Genomic DNA, 12,560 nt, shown 5'->3' with positions numbered 1-12,560 from the left:
ACCACAGGGGTGCACCACCATGCTTGGCTTTTTTTTTTTTTTAATTGATGGGGTCTCCCTATGTTGTCCAGGCTGGTCTCAAACTCCTGGGCTCAAGCAATCCTTCCACATCATCCTCCCAAAGTGCTGAGATTACAGGCATGAGCCACCATACCCCAGCCTAGCTTGCTTATTTCTACTATTTGTTTTGTACTGTTTTCCATGCCATCTGATAGGGTGTTTATAATGTGAAAAAATATAACCATTTATATTTTCTACAATTTTATAAGAGAAATCTTTTCACAGTCTTTTAGAGCTCATTCTTGCTTTCTTTCGCCTTTTCTAGCCTCTCTTCACCATGTGCTTTTGGGCCGTAAAACATGTAGTTGCTGACCCTCTTTCTGCTCCACAGCTCCATGTGCTGGATGTAGTGCTGAAGGCTCTGACTTCAGCTGATGGGGTTTCAGAGGAGCAGTCCCAAAAAGATGAAGACAACCAAGCGTGGGAAAAACTGGTGGAGCAGTTAGACATCGAGGAAACAGAACAGTCGAAGCTTCCTCAATACCTGGAACGATTTCAGGTGAATCATAGCAGAATGTGTCTCTCTTAGCAGTGTATAAAACACACTTCTGTCCTATGGTGATGGACAAGCATTCTTTCTGCATCAGTGTCACACACAAAGAGGCATTAAAAACTGACATCAAACATTACATTCGTATTGCTTTGCACAGGAAGTGGTCTTAAACCAATGGAATTTTTATGCTCCTTTTGTACTTGAGCTAATCGGTCACAGTTTTGTTCACTAAGGTAGCATGTCATTACCCACTCATTCCTGATATGCGCCTGTTGGCTAGATAGTTGCTTGTCTCCTTAGCAATAACCTGACTCCCACCCCAGGTGGAAAGTATCTGGCCATTTCTCCATCTTGCACTAAATGTGCTTGATAACCTAAAAACCCAGTTAGACACTATAATGCCACGTTTGCGTATGTAGAGATAACACGCGGACATCTCTCTTTGCTCATCTTTGGCAGCTGTGTTGTTCTCTTGTGCTGCATGGAAGTTGTAAACAGTTTGCACTATATCTTTCCAGAACAGCCCTGAGAACTCAAGCTACCTTTGGGAGCTTCTAACTCTGTACATCCCAAAATGCTCTGTGATCAGTGTCAGGAAAGAACCATGTTCGGTGTTTGAACTCTTGGCTTCTTAGCTGCTTTGATTCTTGTCTAGTGCAAAGGGGGGGAAAATGCTGCCAGAATGGGAATTCTTTGTACAGCAAAAAACTTTCCCATTTATTGTGTGTGACTTGGGTCATTTTGGTATTGATAAGATGTAAACTCTGCTAGATTATTATGTTTAAATCTTTTCAGTAATTGGACAGAACCTAATTCCCAGTGTTATAAGGGGGAGCCTGTTGTATTTTTAGCAGCAATTTCGCCCAGTACTTCTATAAAGTCATTGCTCAACTTCCCTCTTAAAATTTGAAACTGAGAAAGATTAATCGATGTTCCCAAGGTACCCAGAGAATTGGCAGTATAGCTGGGCTGAGAATTTGCATGTCTGCCCCTTCAGGCTCTTTGCTTAACCTTGTATATTTAGAAAGGCAAAAGAAAAAAAATCTCCTTAGCCCCATATATTATGATTCATTGCATTCACATTGACCAAGGTTGCCACACTATTTTTAAAAATTAAAACTTCCTTCTCGTTTCTTATATACTTTGCCTCAGAGAATAGAAAGCTGTGCCTGCATTACGTTGTCAGCCCTCATTCCTCTACGAATGTATTTTTATGAACATTTTAAAAAGACAAGTATTTATTGACTACTAACTGCGTGTTGGGCACCAGCGCATTTCTGCTTGCAAGATCTCTGGATGCTAGAGACTACCTTTCTCATGTTAGATGACAGCAAAACTAAGAAAGAGTAGCCCAGAGTGACTGACTTTAGATTTGAACAAAAGTTTGCCGACTCATAGTTGAGTCCTCTTTCTGGTGTCCCAAACTGTCTTGTTGGCCTCAAACCCCACATGAAGAGCGTTATCAGAGAAATCGTTTTCGTTTTACATTTCCTTTTCTTCCTGTTGCCTGATTTTTGTTAGTCTGAGGTTATTTGTTTGGGAGCCATTTTTATATGATTGACTCTCACACTAGGCCTCTGGGCCCTCCTGGAGCCTAGGCACCCTGCCCACCTCCAACCCTGTTACTGGAGCAAGCCTCCTTTCCTGTGCCAATGAGTGGCGTTTGTGGAACATGGGGATGTGTGGTATAAGCTACAGCTGGCCCCATAAGTGGCCCTCTCTCTCTCTAATGAGAGAGTACATCTCGAAGTACTTAAATAGATTAATGTTTTTAATACTTCTCCAGGAACACACCACCAACCAAACCAAGCTGCCATTTCAGCTGGTGCTGTAAGCAGGCAGTACGTGAAGGCTGACCTGCAGTGGAGCACAGCAGGTGGATGCTTCTAGCAGTGCAGGCACTCAGGGGAGCTATTCCTTGAACTGATTTCCGTCTGTTGAGAGGAACTCCAGGAAAGCAAATACTTGTTTCAGTTATTCTGAAGGCACAAGTATGGTTGGGCTTGCTCCAGTTAGCAGATGTCTCTGCCATTTTGTTGGCATATTAGAATTCTTGTTCTTGGAGTTTGCTGCTTGGTTTGGTTTAGGTCAGGGTGGAAACATAGATTTGTTAGAGGCTGGCCATCTTTGTGGTTTAAAACAAGAAATTACACAGGGAGACACAGCATATGGAATTCCATTTACTGTTTGTGAGTGAAAGGAGAGAAATCACATGCGGTGCATCTTAGCAAAATTGCCGAGCTGAAGAAAATGACAAAAGCTAACAGCACCTGGATGAAAGGTAGCATGACAATTTCCCAACAAAATGGTTTTTTTCTACCAGCCAGGTGACTTCATTCTGGGGCACTAGAATGAGGACTAAACTACGAGTCAGCAAACTTTTGTTCAAATCTAAAGTCAGTCACTCAGGGCTAGTTTTTCTTCTTTGTATCCTTCTCTCACTTCTCTACCTTTCTCCTCATTTGTCCCCTTTGTTTCCAACAGGCCTTACATTCTAAGCTTCAGGCTCTGGGCAAAATTGAGTCAGAAAGTCTTTTAAGTCTGACCACCCAGCTTGTCAAGGAAAAACTCTCCACCTGTGAAGCAGAGGACATCGTCACCTATGAGCAGAATCTGCAGCAGTGGCATCTAGATCGTGTACAGTTGATCCAGAGAGAACAGGAACAGAGGGAGAAAGCGAAGCAGGAGTACCAGGCTCAGAAAGTAGCGAAGGCATCTGCCTAATAGGGTCCCCCAGGACCCCAACCCTCTCACAAGAACTTCACTCAACCCCGTGCCAGGACTCAACAGTGGCCTGGACAGCAGCCTCAGCTTTCTCTACCCATCTTCTTTTCTTAAAGCAGGCTATGTGCCCTACATGGCAAGGCACCGTGACTGCCCATCGAGATGCCAAGAAGGGCTGTGGAATTATGCAGGTGGCTAGTGGTCAGCCTGAAGTCACCGGCTGAATACCTTAAGGAGGGCTCTTGAGGCTCATGATGGCGTTCCTGGGTCACAGGGATTAGTTATGAGCATTAAAGTTCCTAAGACCCAGTGACGGTACTGGGAGAAACCAAGGCTGAAGAGTCAAGTCTGAAGCACAGGCTTTTCTTTTTTGTTGTTTTTGCTTTTTTGAGACAGAGTCTCACTCTGTCACCCAGGCTGGAGTGCCGTGCTGCGATCTCGGCTCACTGCAACCTCCGACTCCTGGGTTCAAGCAATTCTCCTGCCTCAGCCTCCTGAGTAGGTGGGATTACAGGTGCGCACCACCACCCCCGGCTAATTTTTGTATTTTTAGTAGAGATGGGGTTTCACCATGTTGGTCAGGCTGTCCTTAACCTACTGACCTCAAGTGATCTGCCCGCCCCGGCCTCCCAAAGTGCTGGGATGATAGGCGTGAGCCACCGCACCCAGCCAAGCACAGGCTTTTGAATGGTCTCCCTCTCCCCAGCCCAGGCACATGAGGCCAAGGTGAGCTGTGCATCCTGAGACCTTGTGTCCCTGAGTCTCCTCTCTGAGTGCAAGCTGCACTGTGGGCTGGCTGTGGGATACTCACACATTCCCACGTTCTCCTTTCTGGCACATCTTGCCCTTCTGGACCTGCACTGGGAGAAATTCAGGACAGGAGTGAACTCAAGGCCATGAACTTGCTGGATTTCAGTTTTTAGGCACCCACTGGGACGTTTCTAGGATGTAAGAGTTTTTGAGAAGAAAGCTATCTCTAGCATGAAGCCTTTTGGCTTGGCTTCTCCATCGTGTTGGGGTAACTTTTTTTTTCCAATTTTTTTTTTTCTAAAACATCATCTGAGCTCGTTTATCAAGTAGGTGAAATGAGCCTTTTGTGTACACACAGGCACATGTGCGCACACACAACTTGTGAGCACACATTTCTGTTGAAGTTAGGAAATGAGAGATGGGTTGAGGCTTGAAGTACGTCAGAGATACGAATGTTGTAAAACTGTCAGGAGATGGAAAATTCCTTTCTGAAGTTTCTCTTCTGTGAAAGTGGTCAGGGCAGATTTTGCTTACTGTGTAGTGTTGCCCTTAAGTACAGTGGTGTAATTTTATTCAAGATTGTACTCTTCTGTCAAAAACCTCTGGAAATAAATGTTTTGGGATCACGTTAGTGTATTCTTTATCTTTGGGGAAAGGGAGAAGGGAGAGAGGGACTCATTGTTACTATGATTTTGAGGAGCGTACTTTCAACCCTCCCTCAGACTATGGGATTTATAATGATAACTACCACCACTAATATTTCGTAAGGACTTAACTGTAGGCTGAAAACCCAAGCAGCCCTATGAGGGAGGTACCAGTGTCCCCGTTTTATGAAACCAAGCAGCTCCCCTGCTGTTCCTTTCCCTGCCTGTGGCCTCCATGTGGAACTGCAGTCAGGATCCATCACAGGGCCCTTTAGACTAGCAAAGCTGCTGAGTCTTACTTAGGCAGCGGGCCGTGACCAAAAGTCAGTTCCAACATTTTGGTTTACCAACGATAGCTTTTCAGCCACTCTCTTACTACATTAAGAGGAACATTCAAGACAAACCGAAGGGCAACTTTTGCCCAGTAAATTAATGACTGTCACAACATGAAGTATCTGGTTAAAGCTTTGGCTCAACGTTTTGCCTTCATTTTTCTTCCCCCTCCGGCCCCAATGTACTTTACTTCTAGTCTTCACCAAAAGAGACCACTTCTGCTACTGTACTGTGGTCCCACAGGAATTTCCATGTTCCCTGCTCCTCAGGATTCCTACCACACTTGTGCCCCATTTCTCAGGACTCTTGGAGTCTTTCCCTTCCAAGTATTCTGCCCTTTCCCCATGTCCTTATCTCCTGAGCTATAGGATACTCTCCCGCCTTCCTTCACAATGGGCTCTTCCCAATACAGTTGTCCTTAGTCCCTTTCCCTGATGTCATCTTCTGTATTTCTTCCATGTGGATGGAGAAACTGCTCTTGGTGCCCTGGTCTCTGGAGATGACCTCAACTGGGTCATCTCCCAGTAACAAATTACCTTCTGCAGCTGACCTGCCATAGTGACAGCCAAACCTTCAGCCTCATATCACGAATCCAAGGTCTTAGATCCTGAAGTCTCCACTCTCCCAGGCTTGTCTCGTACCATGACTGCTGCTGAACCAGCTTGCCCTGTAATTTCCTGCCTGCTAACCCTTAGCCTTTACCCCATCACCCCAACTCTTGGCCTCCAGAATCTGCTTCTCTTCCAGTGTGGGCCCCATGGTCAGCCATCCCCCTGATGTTCTCATTAGCATCTTGGTTTTCTCTCACTCCCTTTATCCAGGCTCACTTACCAGCCTTCAACCTACATCCTTGCACCCATCTGTTATGCGTAGAATTGTGTTCCCTAAGAAAGGTAAATTGTGTCCCTAATCCCCAGTCCCTTAGAATCTGACCTTAGTTGGAAATAAGTTCTTTTATTGAGGTAATCAAATTTAGAATGAGATCATCAGGGTCAGCCTGATCCAATTTGGTGTTTTTTTAAAAGGGGAAATTTGCACACACAGACTCACAGAGGGAAGATGAGCATGTGACTGTACAGGCCCAGGAACACCAAGACTTGCCAGCAAACACCAGAAGTTAGAAGGAGTAAGGACAGTTCTCCCCTAGAGCTGTCAGAGAAAGTCTGGCCCTGCAGACGATACCTTGATTTCTGAGTTCTAGCCTTCAGAACTGATATTTTAAGTCACACCATTTTTGGTACTTTGTTACTGCAGCCCTAGGAAACTGATAACACCACCATTAATTTTCTTTTTGGTTCTGACTTACTAAGTGTAGATATATAAAGTCATAGTATTAGGCTGATTAGATTCTTCTACAAAATTATGGCTGTTCTCTTCAACTCAATAGTCCTTCCTTTAATTGACTCTCATATTTGCTTCCATAGCTTTTCTATTCTGTGTTAGCTTGAAGCTCTGCCCTCAGAACTACAAGCAGATGTTCTCTCCATCACCCTTCCTACTTTCAAATACAGGTATCCCCTCCCTCCTTTCCAAGGTTAGACTCTTCATTTGTGACCTTGACCCGTACTTGCCCACCTGTTCTACACATTCAAGCATTTCCTTTCCATCTTATAGCATCTCTGTTGATTTCTTCTAAGTCTACAGTCTTATTCAAGACCTTATTCAATGCTTTTTAACAGCAAAAAAGCCTTTACCCTGCCATCAGTCAAGCTGTTATGCTATGTCTCCTTATGTCTCCAAACTTCTTGAAAGGGTATCTACACTTACTGGCTCATTGCTCATTCATTAGATGCTGAGAATTTGGCTTACAGCTTTACCACTCTGCTGCACAGCATGGTCATCAACTACAGTGATCTTTTTTTTTTTTTTTCTTTTAAACGCTCCGCTCCATTGGGTACCACTGACCACCCCTTATAAGCTTGCTGTCTGCAGCAGATGTACTGTCTGTTCCAGCACTGCTTTCAGAAGCTCTCAAGTGTTCGGCATATACTGTGTGCAAGGCACTCCACAAATGCTATGGAGTTTGCAAGGATGAATAAACTATAGATTTTACCCTCAAATAACTTAGATTCTAGTGAGGCTGGCACATCCACACCCGTCAACACACAGCTGAAAGGTGTCATTAGACAAACAGTTAATATATGTGGGAGTTCACAGGAAGATCACTTTAAGCCCAGCGATGGGAAGAGCTCTAATGAAGGGAATTAATTGCCTGCTTTGTGCATTAATTAGTCACATACGAGTGCCTCAAGCTGCCCTGGGGTCCTCTTTCCACAGAGGCTTGTGTGGTGTGTTCATGAGAAAATGTTTTAAATTAAGCTAAAATGAACAATTCAGATTAAACTTGTTTTGACCCACATCCCATACTTACCTTGGCCATAAAAAGGAAGAAAAAGCAAGGTGGTGGAAAGAAGAGAAGAAAGAGAAATGATGTGCTATCCTCCCCTTGGTGCTGTGTTGCCTTGGCACCCAGCCTTGCATCCAACCGTCTTGTTGGCTGTGGAATCAGGTAGGTGTGTGAGAAGATTCGTTTAGATGCTACAAGAAGTAGTCAGAGGCCTTGAAAATAAGTTGATTATACCAGACACAGTGGCTCACACCTGTAATCCCAGTACTTTAGGAGGCCGGGCCGAAGGATCACTTGAGGTCAGGAGTTCAAGACCAGCCTGGCTAACATGGCAAAACCCCATCTCTACTAAAAATACAAAAATTAACTGGGCATGGTGGTTGGCACCTGTAATCCCAGCTACTTAGGAGCCTGAGGCAAGAGAATCGATTGAACCCAGGAAGCAGAGGTTGCAGGGAGCCCAGATTGAGCCTCTGCACTCCAGCCTGGGCAACAGAGCAAGACCAAAAAAGTTGATTAAAACCTTTTTTTCACACTGAAAACAATTTGTTTTTTTGTTGTTTGTTGTTGTTGTTGGCCACAGGTAACTGATGGACTTTGGGAAACCCTCTTGTTTTAACCACCCAGGAAAGGAAAAATAGCTGCTGTGGTGGAACAAAGAACTTAGAATTAGGTATGAAAAACATTTCTAGAAGCTTGTTGTGTCACTTAGGCCCCCCAGGAAGCAGGTCAGCATGAGTCAGAGGTGGCAGTGAAAGCAGTTTTGGGGGGATAAAGCCTGTGAAAAATGAAAGGAGGTGGAATTGGGATTGGGTGAGGAAAGCCTTCAGGTGGAGGTCCCACATCTGGAAAAGCAAAGGAGGGAGGAAGCACCACTGCCTAGCCTCTGTTGCTTGGGATGGGGGAGACTTTCAACACCCATCATCCCTATTGCCAACAACACCGAGCATAACCTCCTTTCCTACTGTGAGTCCTAGTCTACTACCAAACCCGGTGACACAGGTGCCTGCTCACCATTGCCCTCTCCCAGTGCATTCCCAGTGACCTTGATGAGCAGCGTGCCACCTGGCCCTCGAGGGAACATAGTCCTCTGCTGGGTCTTCTGGCTTCCTGTGATACATATGTATCCACTCCAGGAGGCCGCCCTGAGACTTTTAATCCATTTCTCCTGGGTCTGCTAGGTCAATTCGGGTATTTCAGTGGTTCTCAGTTCAGGCTATCCCTTTCTCCAGGCTTTTTTTATGAGCCATCATCGCAGCAAGTCTGCAACACCCCCTGGAGTGTTAAACGCCTTGAGCATTTTATGGATTTTGAATTAATTATTTAGAACTAATTGATGAGACTGGCCCCAGACTTTAAACTCCATGAAGACAGGCACTCTGTGTATCTTGTTCACGGCTGTGGCCCAACACAGAGAAGAGGCATTACCATGAGGAAGGGGCTTATAAACATTTATTGAGTGAAATATTTTTTATTAGGTTGAAAGGAAAGTCTTCCAACAGAGGTATAATTCCCAGGAGAAATACTGAGATGCTAGAAGCCATATGTCCTAAGCTGAAGGTTTAATGCCAAAGAAAGCCTCTTTGGATTTCTACAATGTATAGTGTAAGCCAAAATTGACACCAGGAGGAAGATTTGTGGGGGGAAAATAGGGGGTGAGCATGATGCATCACATCAGAATTCTCTCTACATATGTGTATCCCACTTACCTGCCTCAAAGCAAGGAGTTAGGAAGTGATGAAGCTATAACACAAATCTTATCATTTCTAGACCAATAATAAAAGCCAATGTTTATTGACCATTTATAGCCAAGTGCCATATTAAATTTTTGTATGCATGATCCTATTTAACCTGCAAGAATATGACGATTATTACAGCTCTTTTTATATATAAGATAACAAAAACTTAGAGAAGTGATTAAATGCCAGGGTTTCCGTCTGTGAATTGGAGAGCCAGGGTCAAACCCATATCTGACTCCTAAAGTGCACTCCCAAACTCAGAAGATCACAGTCTCAGTTTAGGTTCCCCCTAAAGCAAGACAGGAGACAGAAATTTGAGTGCAGGTGCATCGTTGGAGGTGATCTTACGAAAGCAGGTGAGGAAAGGAAAAATTGAGACAGAGTAGAAAGGAGAGCCAACAAAGGGTGCATGATTGAGTGGACTGTGGAAACCGGCTCCTTCTTGCTGTGGACCCTCTGAGAGACCATGAAGAGCACACCTCAGCAGTTTCCTCTGAGAGGCAAGGAAGCTAGCTACGTATTTGCCCATTCAGTCCATTCCCTTATGGGTTGGGAACACTACAGCCTACTCCTAGTGCAGCACCATCACACTCCCATGACCAGGAAACACCCTTGGGCAGAAACCAGGAAGAACTTAGATTCTAGTGAGGTTGGCACATTCGCACCTGTCAACACACAGTTGAAAGGTGTTGTTAGAGAAACGCCATCCACTGGTGGAGAACTATCTGCCGATGACCAGGAGTAAGCCCAGGGCAGTGGTTCTCAACCAAGAGTGATTTGTTTCCAGAGGACGTTTGGTAATGCCAAGGTATTTTTGATTGAGCTGCTATTAGCATCTGACATTTGATAATGTCAAGGTATTTTGAAGGGCTGCTATTAGCATCTCATTCGTAGAGGTCAGGGATGCTGCTAAACATCTTACAGTGCACAGGATAGTCCCTCACAACAAGGAGCTATCTGGTCTAAGATGTTAGCAGTGTCGACATTAGAAACCCTGGCCTAGGATTTACGGGTGGGGCATTCACAGGACTTTTTCAGGGAATGTAGATGAGACCCAACAATGATATTTGTAGCAAATAGCTCATTTACAAATGATATTTCAGGCTAGAAGAATCATTAATTTAGTAGCTATTTCTTGTCTAACTCTGAATATAAATATAAAATATGCAGTGATGCAGAGTAGGCCATTATTCTTCCTGAGTAAGATCCATTAGGGAAAAGAGTAAATGGTGATTTATATGGTTTTGCTGTCTGGTTGTAACTGGAGCAGGAGTTTTGAGTTCCAAAATGCAGATGCTGTGAAGTGACCTTGCGTGAGTCAGTGGAAGGTGATTCCGCTGGTACCCTGGGCATAGGTGAGAAAGAGATGAAGTAGAAAAAGGTCTCAGAGAGCTTTGACTTTAGTGAGTCATCAAAGCAGAAAATGTGGTGTGGTTGTATTTTCATGAGCTTTTCAAATTCTGAAAATGATCAATTTTAAAAATTTTGCTTTAGGAAATGGTTGGAAAGTAATGCTTTTCAACAAAGGAAAATTGCCTTTTGTTCTAAATAACAGTGTCTTAGCTTGAAAATAACCTCTTATTCCCCATGGATTTAGCCTTTTTGCTGATACTGTGTACTGCTTTGAGGATGTTATTACCTGTGTGGTAACAGGGGAATCCAAACAAACGATGGTGGCAACGCTGCTGAGGTTGTGGCAGTAACCACTGGGATCTTTGTTTAAAACAAAATCATTGCTTGAGCTGTGATTATTATGTATGAAAGAGATTCCAGATCTGAGCCAGACATATTCAGAAAACAAGGAGTTTATTCTTGTAAAAAGCACCTGAAAATAAATTTCATCATGAAATTTAAATGCTGGATCAAGGACTATGAGGAAGATTTATAAAAGGGGTATTATATCCTCTGATGCCCTCAGTGGTAGAATTGTTTGTTTTTTTGGCTTCTGTTTCCCATGATGCTTCATCTCTGCAGAGTTCAAACTTCTAATCCTTAAAACACCCTCCAAAGTGCATATGCCTATGATAGTAGGTAGAATAGACCATTAATGCCCATTACAAATGTTCTCCATTAACAGCATGCTGGGCCACTGCTGGGTATGAGTGTTTCCCAGGCTCTGGCTCATTAACTCCAACCTTTTTTTTTTTTTTTGAGACACAGTCTCACATTGTTACCCAGGCTGGATTCTCCTGCCTCAGCCTTCTGAGTGGCTGGGATTACAGGTGTGCACCACCATGCCTGGCTAATTTTTGTATTTTCACTAGAGATGGGGTTTCGCCATGTTGGCGAGGCAGGTCTCAAACTCCTGACCTCAAGTAATCCATCCACCTTGGCCTCCCAAAGTGCTGGGATTACAGGTGTGAAGCCACTGCACCGGGCTTTGCCCCAACCTTGATCGTAAAAATAATATGTCATATGGAGACCAGGAAGGTAGAGAAAAAGAGAGTGCTAGGTAAATGGTGGAGATTGCAACTTAAAATAGGGTGGTTAGGGAAAGCCTTCCTCAGAAAATGACATTTGAACAAAAACCCACGAGTGAGACTGAAAACCGTGGAATCACCTGGAGAAAAAGCATGTCCAGCAAAGGAAATAGCACAAAGGCCCCGAGATGAAAGGCTGAATGCCTGAGGAATAGCAAGGAGGCCAGTATGGCTGGAGCAGAATGTGTAAGGTAGAGAGAAGTGGGAAATGAAGTCAGAGAGAAGGGGCAGAGGAGGGATGGATTGTGTAAGCCTGACACTGGCTTTTACTCTAAGATGAGAACTTACTCAAGAGCTTTGAGCATGGGTGGCATGATTTGACTTAATATTTTTAGAGGATTACTCTACTGTAGCTGCAACACGGAGAATAAGCTAGGAGGGCAAAGATAGGAAACAGGAAGGTCAATTAGGATGCTCCTGCAATAAACCAGGAGAGAAATGATTTGACTTGGACAAGGGTAGTCACCGTGAATATGAGGAGAAGGTATCTGACTGATGTATTTTGAAGGTCAAACCAGCAGTACTTGCTAGCCAGTCAATTTGCTGAGGGGCCAAAATTTTTGATCTGAACAACAAGAATATGCATTTGTCATTTACTGAGGTAGAAAAGCCTAGGAGAGAGGCAGTTTGCAAAGGGAGATCAGGGGTTTGTTTGGGGACATGTTACATTTGGTTTAGGGTATTTTAAAGACTACTATTGGATATCCACGTGGAGATTTTTTTTTTTTTCAATTTTTTTATTATACTTTAAGTTCTAGGGTACATGTGCATAACGTGCAGGTTTGTTACATATGTATACTTGTGCCATGTTGTGTGCTGCACCCATCAACTCATCAGCACCCATCAATTCATCATTTATATCATGTATAACTCCCCAATGCAATCCCTCCCTCCTCCCCCCTCCCCATGATAGGCCCCAGTGTGTGATGTTCCCCTTCCCGAGTCCAAGTGATCTCATTGTTCAGTTGCCACCTATGAGTGATAACATGC

General features: G+C 44.0%; 1 protein-coding gene across 1 annotated transcript in view; it reads left to right on the top strand.

Annotated features, from left to right (window-relative positions):
• The window catches only part of MRPS27 (mitochondrial ribosomal protein S27), a 106,725-nt gene extending 102,067 nt beyond the window's left edge, over nt 1-4,658 (top strand). The window contains exons 10-11 of the mRNA XM_017890584.1: nt 392-559; nt 3,038-4,658. Of these exons, the coding sequence (XP_017746073.1) occupies nt 392-559; nt 3,038-3,277 (408 nt within the window). The 3' untranslated portion in view covers nt 3,278-4,658. The remainder of the gene's footprint in view (nt 1-391; nt 560-3,037) is intronic.
• The last annotated feature ends 7,902 nt before the right edge of the window (nt 4,659-12,560 follow it).

This window comes from Rhinopithecus bieti, unplaced genomic scaffold, assembly GCF_001698545.2.
Source record: "Rhinopithecus bieti isolate Rb0 unplaced genomic scaffold, ASM169854v2 scaffold_18354, whole genome shotgun sequence".
Classification (NCBI taxonomy): domain Eukaryota; kingdom Metazoa; phylum Chordata; class Mammalia; order Primates; family Cercopithecidae; genus Rhinopithecus; species Rhinopithecus bieti.
Note: the sequence above shows the minus strand (reverse complement) of the source record. Positions and strands in the feature narration are given on the sequence as shown.